Source organism: Podarcis bocagei, assembly GCF_964188305.1.
Source record: "Podarcis bocagei genome assembly, chromosome: 4".
Lineage (NCBI taxonomy): Eukaryota > Metazoa > Chordata > Lepidosauria > Squamata > Lacertidae > Podarcis > Podarcis bocagei.
This window is the reverse complement of record NC_138128.1, coordinates 59,808,919-59,827,257: the sequence shown is the minus strand read 5'-3', so window position 1 is coordinate 59,827,257 and position 18,339 is coordinate 59,808,919. Positions and strand designations below refer to the sequence as shown.

The 18,339-nt window shown below is 41.6% G+C and overlaps 1 protein-coding gene across 5 annotated transcripts in view; it reads left to right on the top strand.

The window, feature by feature from the left end:
- Positions 1 to 18,339, top strand: part of ADAM12 (ADAM metallopeptidase domain 12) — a 190,042-nt gene that overhangs the window by 16,100 nt on the left and 155,603 nt on the right. For 4 of the 5 annotated variants that reach the window (XM_081192860.1, XM_081192862.1, XM_081192861.1 and 1 more), the window contains one exon: positions 4,136 to 4,269. In XM_081192860.1, coding sequence (XP_081048986.1) covers positions 4,136 to 4,269 — 134 coding nt within the window. Of the gene's footprint in view, positions 1 to 4,135; positions 4,270 to 7,186; positions 7,252 to 18,339 lie in introns of those variants that run through there. The other variant, XM_081192863.1, reaches the window with a different exon arrangement.

Genomic DNA, 18,339 nt, shown 5'->3' with positions numbered 1-18,339 from the left:
GCTGGGTGTAGCGCCATCTGCTACTAGGATGAACTGAATACTTCTTGTATGTGGCTGCAGGAAGACAAAAAGGACCATCACTTCAGTTGATGCATACATGCTTTTAACCAGACATAGGCAAACTCGGCCCTCTAGATGTTTTGGGATTACAACTCCCATCATCCCTAGCTAACAGGACCAGTGATCAGGGATGATGAGAGTTGTAGTCCCAAAACATCTGGAGGGCTGAGTTTGCCTATGCCTGTTTTTAACCATTGCACAGCTGCCTGAAGAGCTCTGTAAAGTTTAAAATTCCACGTGCACCAAAAGAAAGTGAGATAACATTACCTAATTTCTAACTAAAGTTGGGCTGTATTGTTTCAGTTTTGTCATATATTTAGTATCATATATTTGGTTCTGTTGAAATCCTTCTATTTCTTCCCAGTGCTTCAGTGTTAAATGTTTTTACTAGCATTAGTAAATTAACATTGAAGCAAAGGTATCATTTGGTCTCCTAAGATTTCTATCTATCTTCTCCACACACACTCACCCATTTATTAAGCGTTAATAAATGTTGCACAGCAGAAAAAAAAATTGCAGAGAGAAATATTTTGCTTTTTAAGATAAAAGTTTATGACGTTTTCCATGGAGGCTTAACATTTATGAATCTTGTAAAGTAATTGGTATAAAAATGAAGTAATTTAATTTTAAATAGTTGTGACTGCTCTAATGAGCTGAAAAGAAATCTGCACACACATTGACAAAATCTACTTTTTTCATAATATTTTTTTTGTCAGGTTTCACTTTTTATTTTACCTGGACAATGATCCTTTCTTCCTGGAAGAATTCAGATGTTATTTTCAAGAATTTACAGTTAAATATTTATAGTATTAATTAGTAGGCTAGTAGCATCCCCCCCCCCGACCCTTCTTTGATGACACTGTTTTGATTCCTCATGGTTGATACAAAACTGTGTAGATTTCATTTCATGCTATGCTTAGAAAAGTAATGCTATGCGTGCTCAAGATGTGTGAAAGGTTTTTTCCCCCCTTCCATAGCAGTATGAAAAATAGCAGTTTTAAATGGCCAAACTACTCCTTCCAATCTGTGTTGAAGGTTTAATTGGGACAAGAAATAAAATGTGGCTTGGAGAGATTTGATGGTGATCATGCGCTGATTTGATGGAAATAATCTGATTAATCATATGCTCTGTTCAGAGTCATTGGGTGGGAATACATTGCTCTCCAGGCCATCCCAGTGCTGCATGTTGCTGGCACTTACCAACAGAGGAAGGGGAGAGGCAGCAAGGGAGCTCAGAGTGGTGTGGGCACAGTGTGGTGTGAGCACACTCATGACACCAAACCCACTCTGTACCAAATAAACAACTATCTGACTTTTAGAAGACATCTGAAGACAGCCCTGTTTAGGGAAGTTTTTAATGTTTGATGCTTTATTGTGTTTTTAATAGTCATACCTCGGGTTACAGAGGCTTCAGGTTGCGTTTTTTCTGGTTACGGACCCGTTGAAACCCGGAAGTTCCGGAATGGGTTACTTCCGGGTTTCGGGGGTCGCGCATGCACAGAAGTGCTAAATCGCAACCCACACGTGCACAGACACGTCGCTGCAGGTTGAGCACTCTGCAGGTTGAGAACGTGCATCCTGCACAGATCACGTTCGCAACCCAAGTGTCCACCGTATTCTGTTGGGAGCTGCCCAGAGTGGCTGGGGAAACCCAGCCAGATGCGCAGGGTATAAATAATAAATGATGGTGATGTAGTAGCCTTGCCCCTCTAGGAATGATATGACATCTCCCTCACATCCAGGGGACTCTTCAGTGGCATAACTGTCTCACGCTGAACAGGCACCGTCATGTCTGCAATTCTATTTAACATTTATATGAAACCTTTGGGAGCAGTCATCAGGAAGCTTGGTGCACATTGTCATCAGTATGCTGATGATACCCGGCTCTTGTTTTCCCATTAAATCTGAGACAGGAGATGCTGTGCAGAAACTGAACCAGTGCCTGGATGCAGTTGTGTAGAGAATGAAGGGACAACAGATCGATACCGAACTTATTTATTTATTTCATTAATGAATTGTTTCCTATCCTGAAACAATTTGCAGTATCATCACATATATGAAACCAGTTAAAAACAATTGCACTTTTAAAAAACAATTTCAAAAGACAATTATAAACATAAAAACAGTTTAAAACAACAGCACATACGTAAAATCAATTCAGTTCCAAGATAAATGCCAACTGAATCCTTCTAAGATAAAGACACACTGTGGGTAAATGGTTTCCTTGCCTGTTCTAGATATGGTTACATTCCCTCCAAAGAAACAGGAATGCAGTTTAGGGTGCTCTTGAAACTATTTTCCCGGGTGGCCTCTGTGGTGAAGAGTGGCTTTCTCCAGCTGCACCCTTTCATAGCTAGGGATAATTTGGTCATTGTAATGTGCTGTACATGTGGTTTCTCTTGCAACTGATCAAGGGGCTGCAGTTGGTGCAGAATGATTGTAATCCGATACATGCTAGGAACTAAATCCATTGAACTCAGTAGGACTTACTTCTGAGTAAACATGCCCAGGATTGGCTTGCAGCCTTTTAAGATCTCTTGCTACATATAAATGGATCGTCTCATGGATTGTCATTACTAAAATACAGAGCTGAAGTTTGGCTGCAGTCCAACCAAGTTAAACACTTAGATCTCATTAGAATCCTGTTAAAATTTCTCTGACCTAGAAGTATGCAACTTTGACTGGACCAAGCCCATACTGAGTAACTTGAGACCCACGGAGCTTTATTACATTTTAGAGCTGTTTCTCTGGCAGCTATAATTAGTATAATTAGGAGTAAGAAATAAAAGCCAGAAACCAGTTGCTTTTTTGACATAGCGCTAATAATCTGGCTCTGCAGTGCATACTGTGTTAGCTTGTATCTTCTCTCTTTGAGATGATTCTTTCACTAATGTGCATCTAGAACACCTAGGGACTGTAAATACTCTGCGACTTGCATGTTCCGGATAAAACGTTTTGAAACTACTGAGATAATGGATAATTATGTCCATGGCAGGGGAAAAAACAAACTCAAATAGCTTGTAGAAATGGCACACAACTGTGGAGTTTTTTCAGAGAAGAATAAAATGTTTAAGATCTTTAAAATATTTAGGAAAGCTAATACAAAGTCTTAAATAAAAATGGTTAAACCCTTTGTGCAAAATCAATGTGAAGATCCATGGGTGTACCCAGGATTTTTGTGGGGGGGGGGCAGGACTTTGTTAGAGGGGGCAGGACTTGTGTGGGGCCCCCCAGAACTGACATGATTGGTCCAGTTAGTTATTTCTATTGTTTTACTTGATCTATGGGGCAGCAGCTGCCTCCCTACCTGCTCCCCCCCCCCCCGGCTATGCTCATGTGAAGAGCTATATAATTGAGATGTAACCTTATTGTAGGATAGGAGGTACTCTGGTAAAGGAAAAGAAGGAACATAAGAGGAAATTGCTATTCATTTATCTGTAGTGGTGTTGCCATACTAGGATGGTTTTGTTCTAATGTAGCACTAAACAATGGTTTAACAGTAATGTGAATTAGCTAAGCTTTCCCCAGGCTCATGTAATTCTCTTTCTTTCCTTCTCTAGTGTAGCTGCAAGATGAAATAAGACACACTTTAGATAAACCCCAGTTTAGCATCATCTGAGCCCTAAACTATTGTTAATCTTAACTATGGTTACTGAAAACAGAGTGCCTATACAGAATGCTGTGGAGACATGTGAGAAACCTCTGTCTTTTCAGCATTTACTCTAATATCTTACCTTAGCCTCAGGTAGCTTCTGAAAAGTTGCCAGGGACCACAGCCTTAAGAAGCAACTGGCTTGGTGTAAAGTACCTTCCATTATCATTTCCCCTTCTATTTCAAGTTAATCTCTTTCTATTCCTTCTTACACATGTGGAAACGATTTCTTTATCTACTTCCAAAGTGAAAACAACATGATATGGAACCAAAAAGCAGACCACATAAATGCTTACTTGTGTATCACATCTTTAAGTCTTACATTGGTGTTTTACCTTTTCAGTTTATTTCATTTAGCAATATTTTGTATAGTATGTGCAATATGTTTGTTAACATTAAAAAAAATATCATTTTTTCCTCTAGGAGGGGATGCAAAGCACAAGCTGGAATTCTCTAGGCAATGGATTTCAAAGAACCAACCCGTGCACTATGAAATAATAGTCCCTTATCTCCTGAGTAGTGAAAAGTGGACACCATTAAAAAGCTCTTATTCCAAGGTATGTATTCATTTGGCTGTTTATTGTTATATAACCTCGTAAAATATAGCCCATCTGCATGCAGGATTGCAGTGATAGCCTGCAATATTCTCTCTCTGTGTGTGTACAAACATATTACTATATAGAGTCATACTCTTAAATTATTTACAGTCCATAGAGAGAGATACCACATAATGTGACTCATTGTTTAGATTTTATCTCATGATGCTGATTCATTTTTGTTAGCTAGGGTTTTTGAAGATATGAGCTTCCCCCAACTTAAAAGATCATAGAGGCTCTTTTGTTATATTTTTCTCTGTCTGAATGTCTGTGGTTTAAAACAAAAATCTAAACTGCATTATTTTGTTCTGTTACTTAATATACCTATCAAAAAAGAAGTGATCAACAATGGATTAGTAGAATTAAACAGAAGCCCATTGAAAATAAGATAACTAGACTAACAAATCTCAACTTTTGCTTCCAATCTTTATTCAGTTGATTTTGCCAGTTGCAAAAGTCATTTATTGGCCAATTGTGACATTATAAAGGTTACCAGCTTTTCTGGGTCTGTTAGTACATTGGAATTCTGAGAGGATGTTGTATGTGCCCCCACACACTCTGATTCAGCAGAATCTGTTGAATTTGAAAAATTTTACATGGGGATCTTATCAAAACACCATCTATTTGATCTAAAACATGGATCTCCAAGGATATCCATGGCTTTATTTTATTTTTTTTACTTTGGTGGCTTTGTTTCCATCCTGTGAAGTCACAAAGCACTTCTGTGGACAGAGTAACTAATGATTTGATGGTAGCTATGAGGTGATCCCTTGTCAAAATGGCAAAGATTGATGTGGATCCATTTGTTGAATTTATATGTTTGTACCATGACAGCACTGAAAAGCACCAGATGATTGTTGTGGCTCAGTAAATAGAGATATAGATTTGATTGTGGGTTGATGGCTGGAAGAGGGAATTTCAGAAGGATCTGTTTTACTGGATCTTACCATAGGCCTCTGAGGCTTTGTAAGATCCAGAAGTTTCCAGTTGTATCAGAAAGCACCATATTGGTGACTACAGCCTTTTACGGTACAATTAGAATTTCTCGCAGCACAATCTTGATTTATATTTACAGAGAAGTATACCCCAGTGCATTCAGTAGAGCTGTTCCATATGATTTTGCATAGAATTTAATAGATGAATTAGATTTTGTAATGTTTTGAGTTTTAGAAGACAAGTCTTGGTATATGTGGTGATTTAGTTGTTATGAAAACATATGGTTGCATGCATTCAGTTAGCCTTCATTATCTTTCCTAATTGGCAGGGGGATAATTGCCAACTTTTAAAATACAACATTCACCAAATAGGCATACATGTGGGATCTTAAGCAAACTAGCACAATGTCTTATGTATTAGATATCTTCCTGATTCTATTTTTAGATCATTTAATTAGAAACAGATGGTGTGCTTTTTATAATTCTTTAGAGATTTCAGATTTAGTGAGTGTAGTCTGTTGAAAGGGTTACAGCAGGACCTTTCTGAGAACAATGATAAAGTATTTATATCATTAATTTGTTTCCCATACTGCCCTCCAATTCAAGGTGAACATTAAAAAAAGATTTGTGGTTTGGTACAGAAATCCATGTGGAGCATCAGTGCCTTCCTTTCATGGGAACTGGTGGAAACTTCGCTTTTATATTAAGTTTCCACCAGCATCCATGGATGGAAGGAAGGCACTGGTGCCCCCCACGGATTTCTGTACCAAACCACAAATCTTTTTTTAATGTTCACCTTGAATTAGAACCCATTAAATTCAGGGCCAACAATAATGGATATGAGATATGTTGACTGAGGGCCCAGGCAGCTGCTTTGAATAGAGGGAAGGTAGAGCCTTGAGAGAGAGTTCAAATTTTTTCCTCCTATGCCTTTTCCTTAACTGTAAATATATGCCCCTCTCAAAGTTGCAGTTATTTGACAGGGTGAGGGAGGTGGGAGAAATTAGTGAAGGGTAGGATTAGAACAGTACCTGCACCAATATCCATTCTAACTTCATCTTTTTACTTTCCAGTATTAAAGGAAATGTTTGAGGGGAAATGCTCCGTGTTTGGTCTTAGTAGAAATTATTTAAGACATTAATGTGTTTTAAATAATTGTGTGGTTCTAGTGGTGGGGAAGTTTTCCATATTTGCTGCAGGTTGTATTTCCCCCTAAAACTTTGTTTAAAGATTAACTATTAAGCCAATTTTGCTGGGCGGCGTATCAGTCAAACCCCCAAGCCCCATGAGAATAAAGACACAAGGACCCATCATTTTAGGTTAATGTTAATGGGCAAAATTTAGGCCACAACTTTATTGGTTACAGAATGTGAGTGGTATTGGCTTAGGCATTGGACCCGAACCGACTATATCTGACTCCTGCCCGCCTTGCAGGGAGTCTGGTAAGGGTAAATGACGAGTAGGAGGAGGCCCGCCGATGTGGAACAACTCGAGCACCCCCCAGGTTCTCGATGGGGTTGTGGCATGGCCCTAGCCCCTCCCCAGGCTTCGGATGAGATCCACATCCCCGGATTCCTTTAACACAGGGGTAGGCAACCTAAGGCCCGGGGGCCGGATGCAGCCCAATTGCCTTCTCAGTCTGGCCCACGGACAGTCCAGGAATCAGCATGTTCCTTTATTTAAAATGCATCTCTGGGTTATTTGTGGGCCTGCCTGGTGTTTTTACATGAGTAGAATGTGTGCTTTTATTCAAAATGCATCTCTGGGTTATTTGTGGGGCATGGGAATTCGTTCATATTTTTTTCCAAAATATAGTTCGGCCCACCACATGGTCTGAGGGATGGTGGACAGGCCCACGACTGAAAAAGGTTGCTGACCCCTGCTTTAACGGAATTCCCTTAAGCATGGAGGGGCAGGTGATGGCCGCATCTCCCCTCCCCTCCCCCCCCACATTGCTATTCCAATGCCTAATCACCAAACCTTGCAAAGTTGTGATGATTGCTATGAGGTAGGGGAAAACCAAATGGCCAGTGCCAATTTGCCAAGTGGAAAAAGTCCTACCAGGCCCCTCAACGGTGACCAACCGAAATCCATAGCAAGGCCAATGACGCAACTTGAACCAAGGGTGGGAGGGCGGGAGATCTGTGGCGCGAGGCTAGAAGGGGCGATTCAGCATCGCATCATGGTTTAAATTGGCCCTGGCCACGTCCCACACGTCCCAGTATTAAAGGAAATATTTGACGGGAAATGCTCCATGTTTGGTCTTAGTATAAATTATTTAAGACATTAATGTGTTTTAAATAATTGTGTGATCCTAGTGGTGGGGAAGTTTTCCTTATTTGCTGAAGGCCCCCTAAAACTTGGTTTAAAGATTAACTATTAAGCCAATATTGCTGGGAGGCATATCAGTTGTTTTAACACAGAATACTTTTCTGACATAATATTTTGAAGCAGTTGTGATAGCAGTTCAATTTACCTGCAGCCTGTGCCTTGTCCAAGTGAAAATGTTGTTCTGTGGGTCATACTCTTCCATTACATGCAGCTTACAAGCAAGGTAACATCGCTTCATTAAAAGATGCTAGTTGCAAACAAAGTCTGTATATTTTACCCGGGAAAAGAGTTGCCAAACTGCAGGGATCTTTCAGTATAAGTAGCGGATAAAGAACTTTACACTCTGCATTGCTGAAACAAGTGGAGCCTTGTAAATCCTCAAAGCTGGCAAGATTTGGGGGAAAATGCTAGCAATACTTAATTAATGGGAATCAAAAGACTGTGAAGCAAGTGCATTATTGATTCCTATAGTTTCATAGTACAGACTTGCAATTGTCTTGTGTTTTTAGCCATGGCTACAGGGCAAGAAAAGGATAGTGTGTGTGTATCTTGAAAAAGATGTATAATATGGCCAAAATACACCACTAAATTCAGTTGTCTTCTACTATTTTCTAGGGGAATTATTTTAAAGGTTGTTTTTGGTTTGTAAGCAGCCTTTAAGGCAGTGTTTCTCAACCTTTGATAACCATAGCTGTCAACTTTCAGATTTGAAAATAAGGGATCAGCAGCCTCACCTGTCCCGGGGACAGTCTACAGGATATCTAACAATCCGGGATAGCAGCGGGAAACGGCACTGGAATAAGGGAATTTCCTACCAAAAAAGGGAAGCTTGACAGCTATGTTGCTAACCCATGTACCCTTTTAGCTAATATAAACCTATTATTCACCTGTCAAGCCTGGCTCCCTAATCCTTTTGAAAATTCAAATGAAATATTGTGACTTTTAATTATAGTTAATAGTTTTTGACTTAATAAAAATGAATCTAAATGCTTACAATTCTAAAAAATGAATTATTCAAATTTTCAAAAAATTCATATGAAATTAAAAATTTCAACAAGTCTACTACAATTAGTATTGACGTGAACACTGATGATGTTGCATGCTAGGCTCAATGTCTTGCATTCAGGACACAGCTTAGGTCACTTTCAACATCCAGTATGTTGAGCTGCTTTGTTTTAATTGTCATAAGAGCGGGGGGGGGGGGGGTTTGCAAAGGTATGTGGATGAAAATGGCACAATGATGAGCAGAGCCTGCACTCCTGTTTTGGGGTATATCAAGAGATATTTCAAGCCAAACTTTTCCACAGTGAATGGTTTGACATCATCTTTGGCTGTTGACACACACTTGAATTCCAAAAACTTCTCTTGGAGATGCTTTGGCAAGAACTGAATGTCAGGGATAAAAGGGCTCTTCACAGTGTGTTCTGCAGTGACAGGATGGTCTCCTCAGTTCCCTTTGCCAGAGTATTTTGTATTGTCTGCAGAATCAAGTTGTTAACCCAGAGTTTCCAAACTGTGTGTCACTACATGTTAGTGTGTATGCTGCAGTGTGCAGGTGTGTTGTGCAAATGCTCCCTGTGCATAGCTGTCAACCTTTTCCTTTTTTTAAGGGAAATTCCCTTATTCCGAATAGGATTTCCCTTAAAAAAAGGGAAAGGTTGACAGCTATGTCCCCATGCTCCTCCCGGGGCTGGAAAGGGGTTAGTTTACCCTCCAGTTTGCTAGTAAAACTGAATTAGGTAAAGGTAAAGGGACCCCTGACCATTAGGTCCAGTCATGACTGACTCTGGGGTTGCGGCGCTCATCTCGCTTTATTGGCCGGGGGAGCCGGCGTATAGCTTCCAGGTCATGTAGCCAGCATGACTAAGCCGCTTCTAGCAAAACCAAAGCAGCGCACGGAAATGCCGTTTACCTTCCCGCCGGAGCGCTACCTATTTATCTACTTGCACTTTGACGTGCTTTTGAACTGCTAGGTTGACAGGAGCAGGGACCGAGTAACGTGAGCTCACCCCGTCATGGGGATTCAAACCGCTGACCTTCTGATTGGCAAGTCCTAGGCTCGTGGTTTAACCCACAGTGCCACCCGAGTCCCAAAACTGAATTACTGTGTTGCAAAATGATGCATGTCTAAAAAGTGTGTCACCGACATGAAAGGTTGAGAAAGCTCTTTGTTAACCAGTGAAGTTTCTCCAGAGGGCTTCTAGGTGATCTATTTTAGATTCAGCCTGGCAAATCTGAAATGCCTGACTAGGAGACGACGGAGTTTAGTGTTTAGTGAGCAAAGCCAAATGGGATTAATAAATAAGGGTGGCGCTGTGGGCTAAAGCCTCAGCGCCTAGGGCTTGCCGATCGAAAGGTCGGCGGTTCGAATCCCCGCGGCGGGGTGCGCTCCCGCTGCTCGGTCCCAGCGCCTGCCAACCTAGCAGTTCGAAAGCACCCCCGGGTGCAAGTAGATAAATAGGTACCGCTTACCAGCGGGAAGGTAAACGGCGTTCCGTGTGCTGCGCTGGCTCGCCAGATGCAGCTTTGTCACGCTGGCCACGTGACCCGGAAGTGTCTCCGGACAGCGCTGGCCCCCGGCCAATAGATGTGAGATGGGCGCACAAACCCCAGAGTCTGTCAAGACTGGCCCGTTCGGGCAGGGGTACCTTTACCTTTACCTTTAGTAGTTATCTAACTGGATCTTATATGTGGCTGAAGTTCTCTCTCTGTCTCTCATGTTTCTGGGTGTGGAGAGAAAGTTTGAAGTTCTCAAAATTGATGGAATTGAACACCATAAATAAACATGTGATTAACTGAACTGTGCAGGATGAACTGTTGTGCTGGTTATATTGTATGCTCACAAATATTACTTAATAAGCTGCATATACTCTTCTCACCTTTAGAACATAACACTTCATAGTTTTATATTTTCATAGTGCTATTTTTTTACTGTACATTATAGAAAGTCGAGTGCCCTCCGCACCACTGAAATCTTCATATGTCTTCATGTGCCCACATGGGGGCAGCCCCCCCCTCCGGTTAAAAGACACAGCTTTAAGGAATAAAGTTGAAAGGCGGAGAAATAATTGAAATATATAGAGCTAAAACATCTCATAAAGTGACCTAAAACATTCCCCTGCATAACAAAGCAAAAAAAAAAAAAAAAAGTTAATATCCCACATGCCAATCTGTTTGGGACTATTTTATTTATCAAATGAAAGCTTTTCCGGGCTTTTCAGAAAAGGATTTGCAAAACTACAATTGTAGCACAAAGGAGGCCATATCCTGGACCCCTACCTAAGTTGGTAAACCAATGCGATGTGGAGCAAAGCCTCCTACAAATATCTTAAAGAAGGATGGAGCTGATAAACCCTGAAGATTTGGTCATGCACTTGTAGTGTTCTTTGTGAATAGTTGCATCAATAACTCTGCTAGTGTGGTGTTGTTTCATTGAGCTGGCTTGAAAAAAAAATGAGTGGCCAAGTTGCATGAGCCAAAAGTTCACTGATTACACTCATAGCAACCTCTGCAATTTGGATAACACATCTTACTACTTTGGACATTGAGAACCTTTCTGCTGCTGTAATCCTGATCTCCAGTGGCTTACATGTTAATATGCTAATATACCGGTAATTACAAAAAAACCAAAACGTTGTGGATTTGCTGTGATTTAGTCACTCACCGTGAAGTACTCTAGGCTGAGTAAATGTCTCACTCGCTGTTTCTGTGACACACTGATAGATTTGGCTGGAAGCTTGTTCTACTTGGCCAGTGAAGCCTGTTGGTCTAGTCTTGGCCAAATTGATCTCACTACTGAAGTAATCGACCCAGCTGAGAATGCGAAAGTGTTACGTTTAAGGCTGGTGTTCACTGTGTCTTTGTAATACTTGTTTCTTTTGATCTACCAGCTATAAGGTAGCATCAGAAAACTTGGCTCTTAGAATCTTGGTTGGTTCATATGTAGTAGTGTATAATGTGATATTTCTTTAATTAAGCATTAAGAATTTCCATTACAAAAGAGGTTTTGATCTTACTTCGGAATACAGTGAATGGCTGGAACAAAGCATGGTCTTAACAACAATTTAAAAACTACAGCTAATTTGATACAGTTATGGCATGTTACACTTTTTATAAGTACAGTGCTATATTTGTGCTGAGTTCATTTTAACTCTCTATTGGCCATTTCTTTTGTTTTGGTGATGCATAAGTGGCTGCCCTGCCTCAAACCATGGTCTCATCCAGACTTCCTTTTGTGCTGCGTTTCTAGGCACAGGCCTCTTCTTTAAAGCTCTGTGTCCCATGTGCTCCTCCCCATATATATTTTTGCTCTGGCACTTTTGCTGCAAAAACATGCTATTTACTGCTGAATCAGAACAAATGGTGATCCACAGAAAGCACAAATTGCTGTTTGTTCTGATTCAGCATTAAGGAGCAGGTTTTCCTGAGGAAAGTGGAAGGGCAAAAAAAGAGGGGGGAAAGTGTTTGCATACAGAGCTTTAAAGAGCTGACCCATGCCTAGGAAGTGGGGGGAGTAAGTGTGGTCGAACCCTATAAGACTGGTCAGGTTCTCTGCTGCTAGGAGATGTCTTAGGATTTCAGATGGTTCTTCTACAGCCACAGTTTTCCAACTTTCTACCTTCAGGGTCTTTTCACACAGACCCACTGCTGAGGAAGTCTCCCATGGATGTCCTGGGTATATATTCTTGCACGCCACCCCAGTCTCTGAACTGTGTGAGATTCCAGGGGTCCTGGGTCACTTTTAGCCCATTGTAAGCATCTCATGGAGCAGGACTCTCACCTTGCATTCGGATCACCTTTTCCTCTCCATGGAGGCTTCTCTCGCACACTGTCAGCAGCTGGTTCATTTTATCAAACTTGCTGGCTCAGCCGTTGGTTCATTTGCTCTAGCTGCTCCATCTGTTGCTGGTGCTGCTACTGGGGCATCCATTCAAATTGCCGGTTCTGCCATTGCTCCACTCCCTCAAGCTGCTCACTCTGCTGCTGGCTTTATTGCTGCTGCATCCGCACAGGTAGCTCAAGGAGTGCTTCTGTTCTTCCCTGCATTTCGGCTTCAGGCCACCTTGCTCCCAGGCCTTTCCTCTAGGAAACACAAATCCCACTTCTGGCTTTTAAAAGTGCTCTCCCCTTTCAGAATAAATGGAAGTGGTGTATTTTGATCAGCAGTATATACTACCACCTTTTCCCCTGAGCTCACATCTCAGCCAACTGCAATCCTAAAAAACCAACTGCTCTCCTTCAAACTCAGGCCTTTGTCCTGCTTATTAACTCAGAGCTGGAGGAGGAGCCCCTTCCAAGAGCTGTCTAGTATGGCTTTCTTAATGGTTCATCTCCTTGCATTTTTAAGTTAACAGCTCATACTTAGTGGCTGTTATCAGGCGTGTTGGCTAATCCGGCAATTGAATCCCTGTTGGTTCCCAGAATTCAGAATTAAGTCAAGCCCCCTAACACCTAACAGGAATTTAGGGGAATCTGGCACCCCAAGCCCTGGAACCCACAACTTATAATAATATTAAAGTATGTCCTCTGTTGATCTATATAATCAGAGAGTATGAACTAGAACACACCCAATGCTCCCTTGGATCTGCACACTAAGTTTAATAGTTGGAGGCAAGTTGCCTTTCAGAGAAGATTGCTCACTGTTAATGTGCTTCTCAATGAGAAATCTGCAGTGTGCCCAGGGCTTTTTTTCAGCAGAAACTCACCAGAACTCAGTTCTAGCACCACTCAGCTGGGCACCATTGCCATTATAAGAAAACAAGAGAGGCATTCATATTTTTCTAGAAAAATAACATTGAGTGTGCTTTAAGTGTAAACCCAGGACTTTATAGAACACAGTTTAAAAACCATTGCTCTACAGTATAATTTTCCATGTTGCATGAACTGAAAATTTGATTTTAAATATGCAGATACATACTTAAAATTAGTCTATGATCCTAGAAACTAGTGGGTTTTTTAATGCAATGGCAGCTTCCATTTGAATTAGTAATAGTTTCAGGTTTGTGGAGGGGCAGGGCTATTTGTGGGGTGGGGAATATGAGTGACCATCCTGGTCTCTGCACAGTGAGGGTCTCTCATACCTGGTAGTTGCTGTGCTGAAGTCGCTTAGTGGACTCTCCTTCCTTGGAGGTTTTTCAGCATAGGTTGCATGACCACCTGTTATGTATGTTTTGGTTGAGATTCCTGCATTGCAGAGGGTTGGACCAGATGACCCTCGGGGTCCCTTCCAACTCTACGATTCTATGTTTCTATGAAATAAACAATCACCAGCACTCTGTGTAGTGATGATTTGTGCAATGAGGGGTTGAGGAAATACAGAATGTAAGAACACAAGAAGAACCAGCTGGATCGGGCCAATGGGTCATATAGTCCAGCATCTTCTCCTGACAGTGGCCAACCAGAGGCTTATGAGAAGCCCACGAGTAGATCCTGAGTGCATCAGTGATTCCTACCAACTGGTATTAAGATGCATACTGCTTCTGACAGTGGAGGTAGCCATTGTGGCTAGTACTTATTGGTAGCCTTATTCTCCATGAATTGTCTCCATGAATTTAAAAGTGTCTAACCCACTTTTGGGACACAGGTGGCGCTGTGGGATTAAACCACAGAGCCTAGGACTTGCCGATCAGAAGGTCGATGGTTCGATTCCCCGTGACGGGGTCAGCTCCCATTGCTCGGTCCCTGCTCCTGCCAACCTAGCAGTTCGAAAGCACGCCAAAGTGCAAGTAGATAAATAGATACCGTACCGCTCCGGCGGGAAGGTAAACTGTGTTTCCGTGTTTCTGGTTCGCCAGAAGCAGCTTAGTCATGCTGGCCACATGACCTGGAAGCTGTACGCCGGCTCCCTTGGCCAATAAAGCGAGATAAGTGCCGCAACCCCAGAGTCGGTGACGACTGGACCTAATGGTCAGGGGTCCCTTTACCTTTAACCCACTTTTATTTTCACCCAAACCAGTGGCCATCACTACACATCCTATAAGAGCGAATTCCGTAATTTAACTGTGCAGAGTTTGAAGAAGTACTTTCTTTTATCTGCCTTGGATCTTCCAAAATTCATCTTTATTGGATGGTCCTGAGTTCCAGGCTACCATATGATCAGTTGCAATCATTGCATGAAAACATGGTTCTGTGAATTATAGGAATGAAATAGTGCCTGGGAAGGATCTACGGTGTGTACTATGAGATTAAGGCATGAATGCTGTAAAGATTTATTTCTCTAAACCTCTGGGAGCAGCATCTACAAAATCCTTTAAGCTATTGATATTGGGACATGGGGGGTGGTGGAGTGAATCCACTGTCTACATGGCATTTTTGCATGGCTTTCCCCCCTCCAGTATTCTTTTATGCTAGACCACCTATACCACTATAATGAACAAAACTTAGGTCATATTTAATCACTGGAAAGAGTTTGAAATTTGCTTTGCAAGTACATCTTGATTTATGTCTAGCACTGTAAGACAAAAATAATTTGCATGTAACAATAAAATGCACATCCATTATTTGTCTCACTTGCTTGATGGCAAAACAAATCCAAACTTCAAAAGCTCTTCAGGAGGTAAAAAGACTTGTAATAGGCTGCCTCATAAATATACAAAATTCTACAATGACGATTTAACTGTTTACAATGAGCAAGAGGTAATTCAAAACACATTTTGGGACATCTGGGCTATAAAATCCTTCTGGTAGATCACACAGACTATGTTGCTTAACTGTTTTATTTTCAATTAGCAGTGAGCTGAGACATGGAGGGCTTCTTATTTGGGTTTAATTTGAAATGCTCACTTGGAGAGGTATTCTGTCCCTGAGCTTGTTTGCTGGGAAATCTGCAGCATGTTGCTGTCTGCATCTTGGTTTTGTTGGAGCTGTGGCGAACAGCAAACTTGTGTTGCCTTGAAGTAGTGGAAATATTATGTGATAGGTAGTGAATGTTTTGGATATTTTCACTAAATGCTATTTTGTGTCTCTGGTGTAACCTATAAAGCACAGCTTCTTAGTATGAAACCGAAGGATGCCAACGTGTTTGGCCCATTTTCCCTTTTCTGCTAAATGAAGCTCATTTATAATTACATATCATCAGAAGCTACAAATACCATATGCCTCAGTTTTTCTAAAATGCTCTAAAACTGCTTAGCAAATTTGGACCTCAAAATGATAATTTTGCAAATCCTAGGTTTCTATGCAATGCTTTTATATCTTGTTTTTACTCCTAGAATTAAAATTATCTGGATTCCAAGTTTCCTTGCCCTCAGTAACCTGTCTCAAGGCTGCACAGCTTCTCCATAACACTGCAGCTAAGCCAAGGCCACTTACCTGAAAATTCTTGGGGTACGCTGGTTTGCAGACACAACGTGGTGCAATCAAAAAAGTTGTTGCCTATTTCAACAAAATAAAAAGGTAAAAGGACCCCTGACCGTTAGGTCCAGTCCAATTCAAACCACTGACCTTCTGATCGGCAAGCCCTAGGCTCTGTGGTTTAGACCACAGCACCACCCGTGTCCAAATCCAAATCCAAATACTTGAGTCTTATTGCTTCCTTGGGATTTCCCCAACTGGGCTGCACAATTCCTGTGCGTGGGCACACAAATGGAAGCCAGAGAGGCTTTGACCTCACAGGTCCCTTTTGACAATAGAGCCAATCAGGTGCTGCTTCATAAGAGCCATTTAGAGATGCTACTTTCTCTAATAAGAAATAAAATGCTTAAGTTGCTGGTGGTTCTGCAGGACAGAAATCATTATTTGGTCATCTTGAATTTGCATGCTATATACACTTACATGTGTTTTGGATGATGTGCTACCAATGAATGTCTAACAATGTCTGCTACAACTGAATGTAATAGAACCGTCTAGAGTCAATACTTGGGCATTCCATTATATATTTTTAAATACGCTCCTGCTGAGGAGCAGTTGCAGTACAGATGGAGGCCATCACAAACAAACCCAATCATGCAAGAGATTTCTCAACATGAAGACATGTCAGCCTTCTTTATATGCATCCCTTCCCTTCGCTTTGTCTTTTAGGATAGCAGCAGGGAATTTCATTGTTTTGAACTGCAACAGAGCTACTATACTTGCTCAGGAAAGATAATCTTATTTTGCATTTCCTTATATCAAGGGTCTCCAACCTCCAGTAGGCACATTTGAATTTAGACAGTGCGCCATGGACACAGTCACAAAATGGCAGTCTGTGGTGTGTGTGTGGCAAAGCACAAAGTCAAAGCCACGTCAAAAAGATCAAAAAAGAGAGATGTGACCACCACCTAATATGGGGGCCCACGACCCCACCATCAGCCACTCTCATCGGTGGAAAAAAGCACCTACACCTTTCATCACTGCACTTGTATACAGGAGGGAAGATATTTGCATCTGTACTCTGTTCTGAAAAGAAGAGAAGGTGCATGCTCAATCCTAGCATCCAGTGAAATGCTGGAATGCTTCAGTTGGGGTGGAGGTGTTCAGTTAAGAGAGGCCAAGCTGGTGCAAACAGGAGTTGAGAAGGAAGACTAAACAATCTCTTGTGCATTTTAGAATTTTGAGGGATACGTACTGAGACCAGTGCTTTTTTTCTGGCAGTACGTGCTGGTACACATTACTGGCAACTCTGTGCACACGCTCGTCCCCTAAATCGGAGCTTTGCACCACCTTCCCAAAGGCCAGGAAGCTTCTGTCCGGGTTAGTGAGGGAGTTGCAATGCTCTGGCAGGATACGAGAGCCTTCCCTTGTGTGCTGAATACTGGCACCTCTTTTCTAGAAGAAAAACAAAACACTGACTGACTGAGACCATTCATGTGGACAAGCAGGTGCCATCTTGGTGACCACCCCTGCCATCCTTTCGGCTCTGAAACCATATTTATTTTGTCTCTTGGAGACACTGACAGCATACAGTTGGTATCTGTAAAGCTCTTTTTTTGGCATTTTCTATTCCGTCCAATTAACCATGTGCAGGGTTGAAGTGTGACTGGAGCCATTTGAAAGTGCTGAGGATAGCTTTTGATGTATCAGGAAACTGACAGCATTGAGGATCTCTCTCTCTCTCTCTCTCTCTCTCTCTCTCTCTCTCTCTCTCTGTGTGTGTGTGTGTGTGTGTGTGTGTGGAAAGGAATGGCAGCTCTCTGCATCTCCACTCCAAGGCAAACAGATTAGAGTGTGGCAAGAACAGCCAGTGGCAGTACTGAAGTCCCTGCAGTTCAAGTACAACAAAATAGGTGGCAGATTCTAGTTTCCATTCTCTCCCTGAACAGCTGCCTACCCTGAGAGACAAGCAGCAACTCTGCTGCCCAGGAGCTAAAGTGCATGTTGGAAACTGATATGACAACTTTAGGGACAAAGGCTGAAACAATTTGTGTGCAAAGGGTTTTCCACCAGGCCTCAAGGACAACTCATTTCCATCCTCTGATTTTCTTTTTCTTTTTTAAAAAAGAGAACTCTATATAGTGGATTGAGTCTGTGTGCAAATAAGATGGGGCAGCATTTCCTCCTTCCTTGAACATTTGCTCTTCTGCTCATTATGTATTGAGAAATATAGAACAATTCAAGGAACCTAATGAATTATTGAATTTGAGACCACGGATAGGTCTTGACAAAGGAAGAAAGTTGTAGTGCAAAAATTTCCAAAACAAAGTCATTTCAGATAAGCAATTCCTATTTTTCTATGTCTTCTTCTCACGTGTGTGTTTCCCAAATCAGTTTTCATTTATAATGTTCATCTTAATGGTTTATCAATACATTTAGGGGAGAGCTGAAACCGTGAAACATTTCCCTTCTCTAA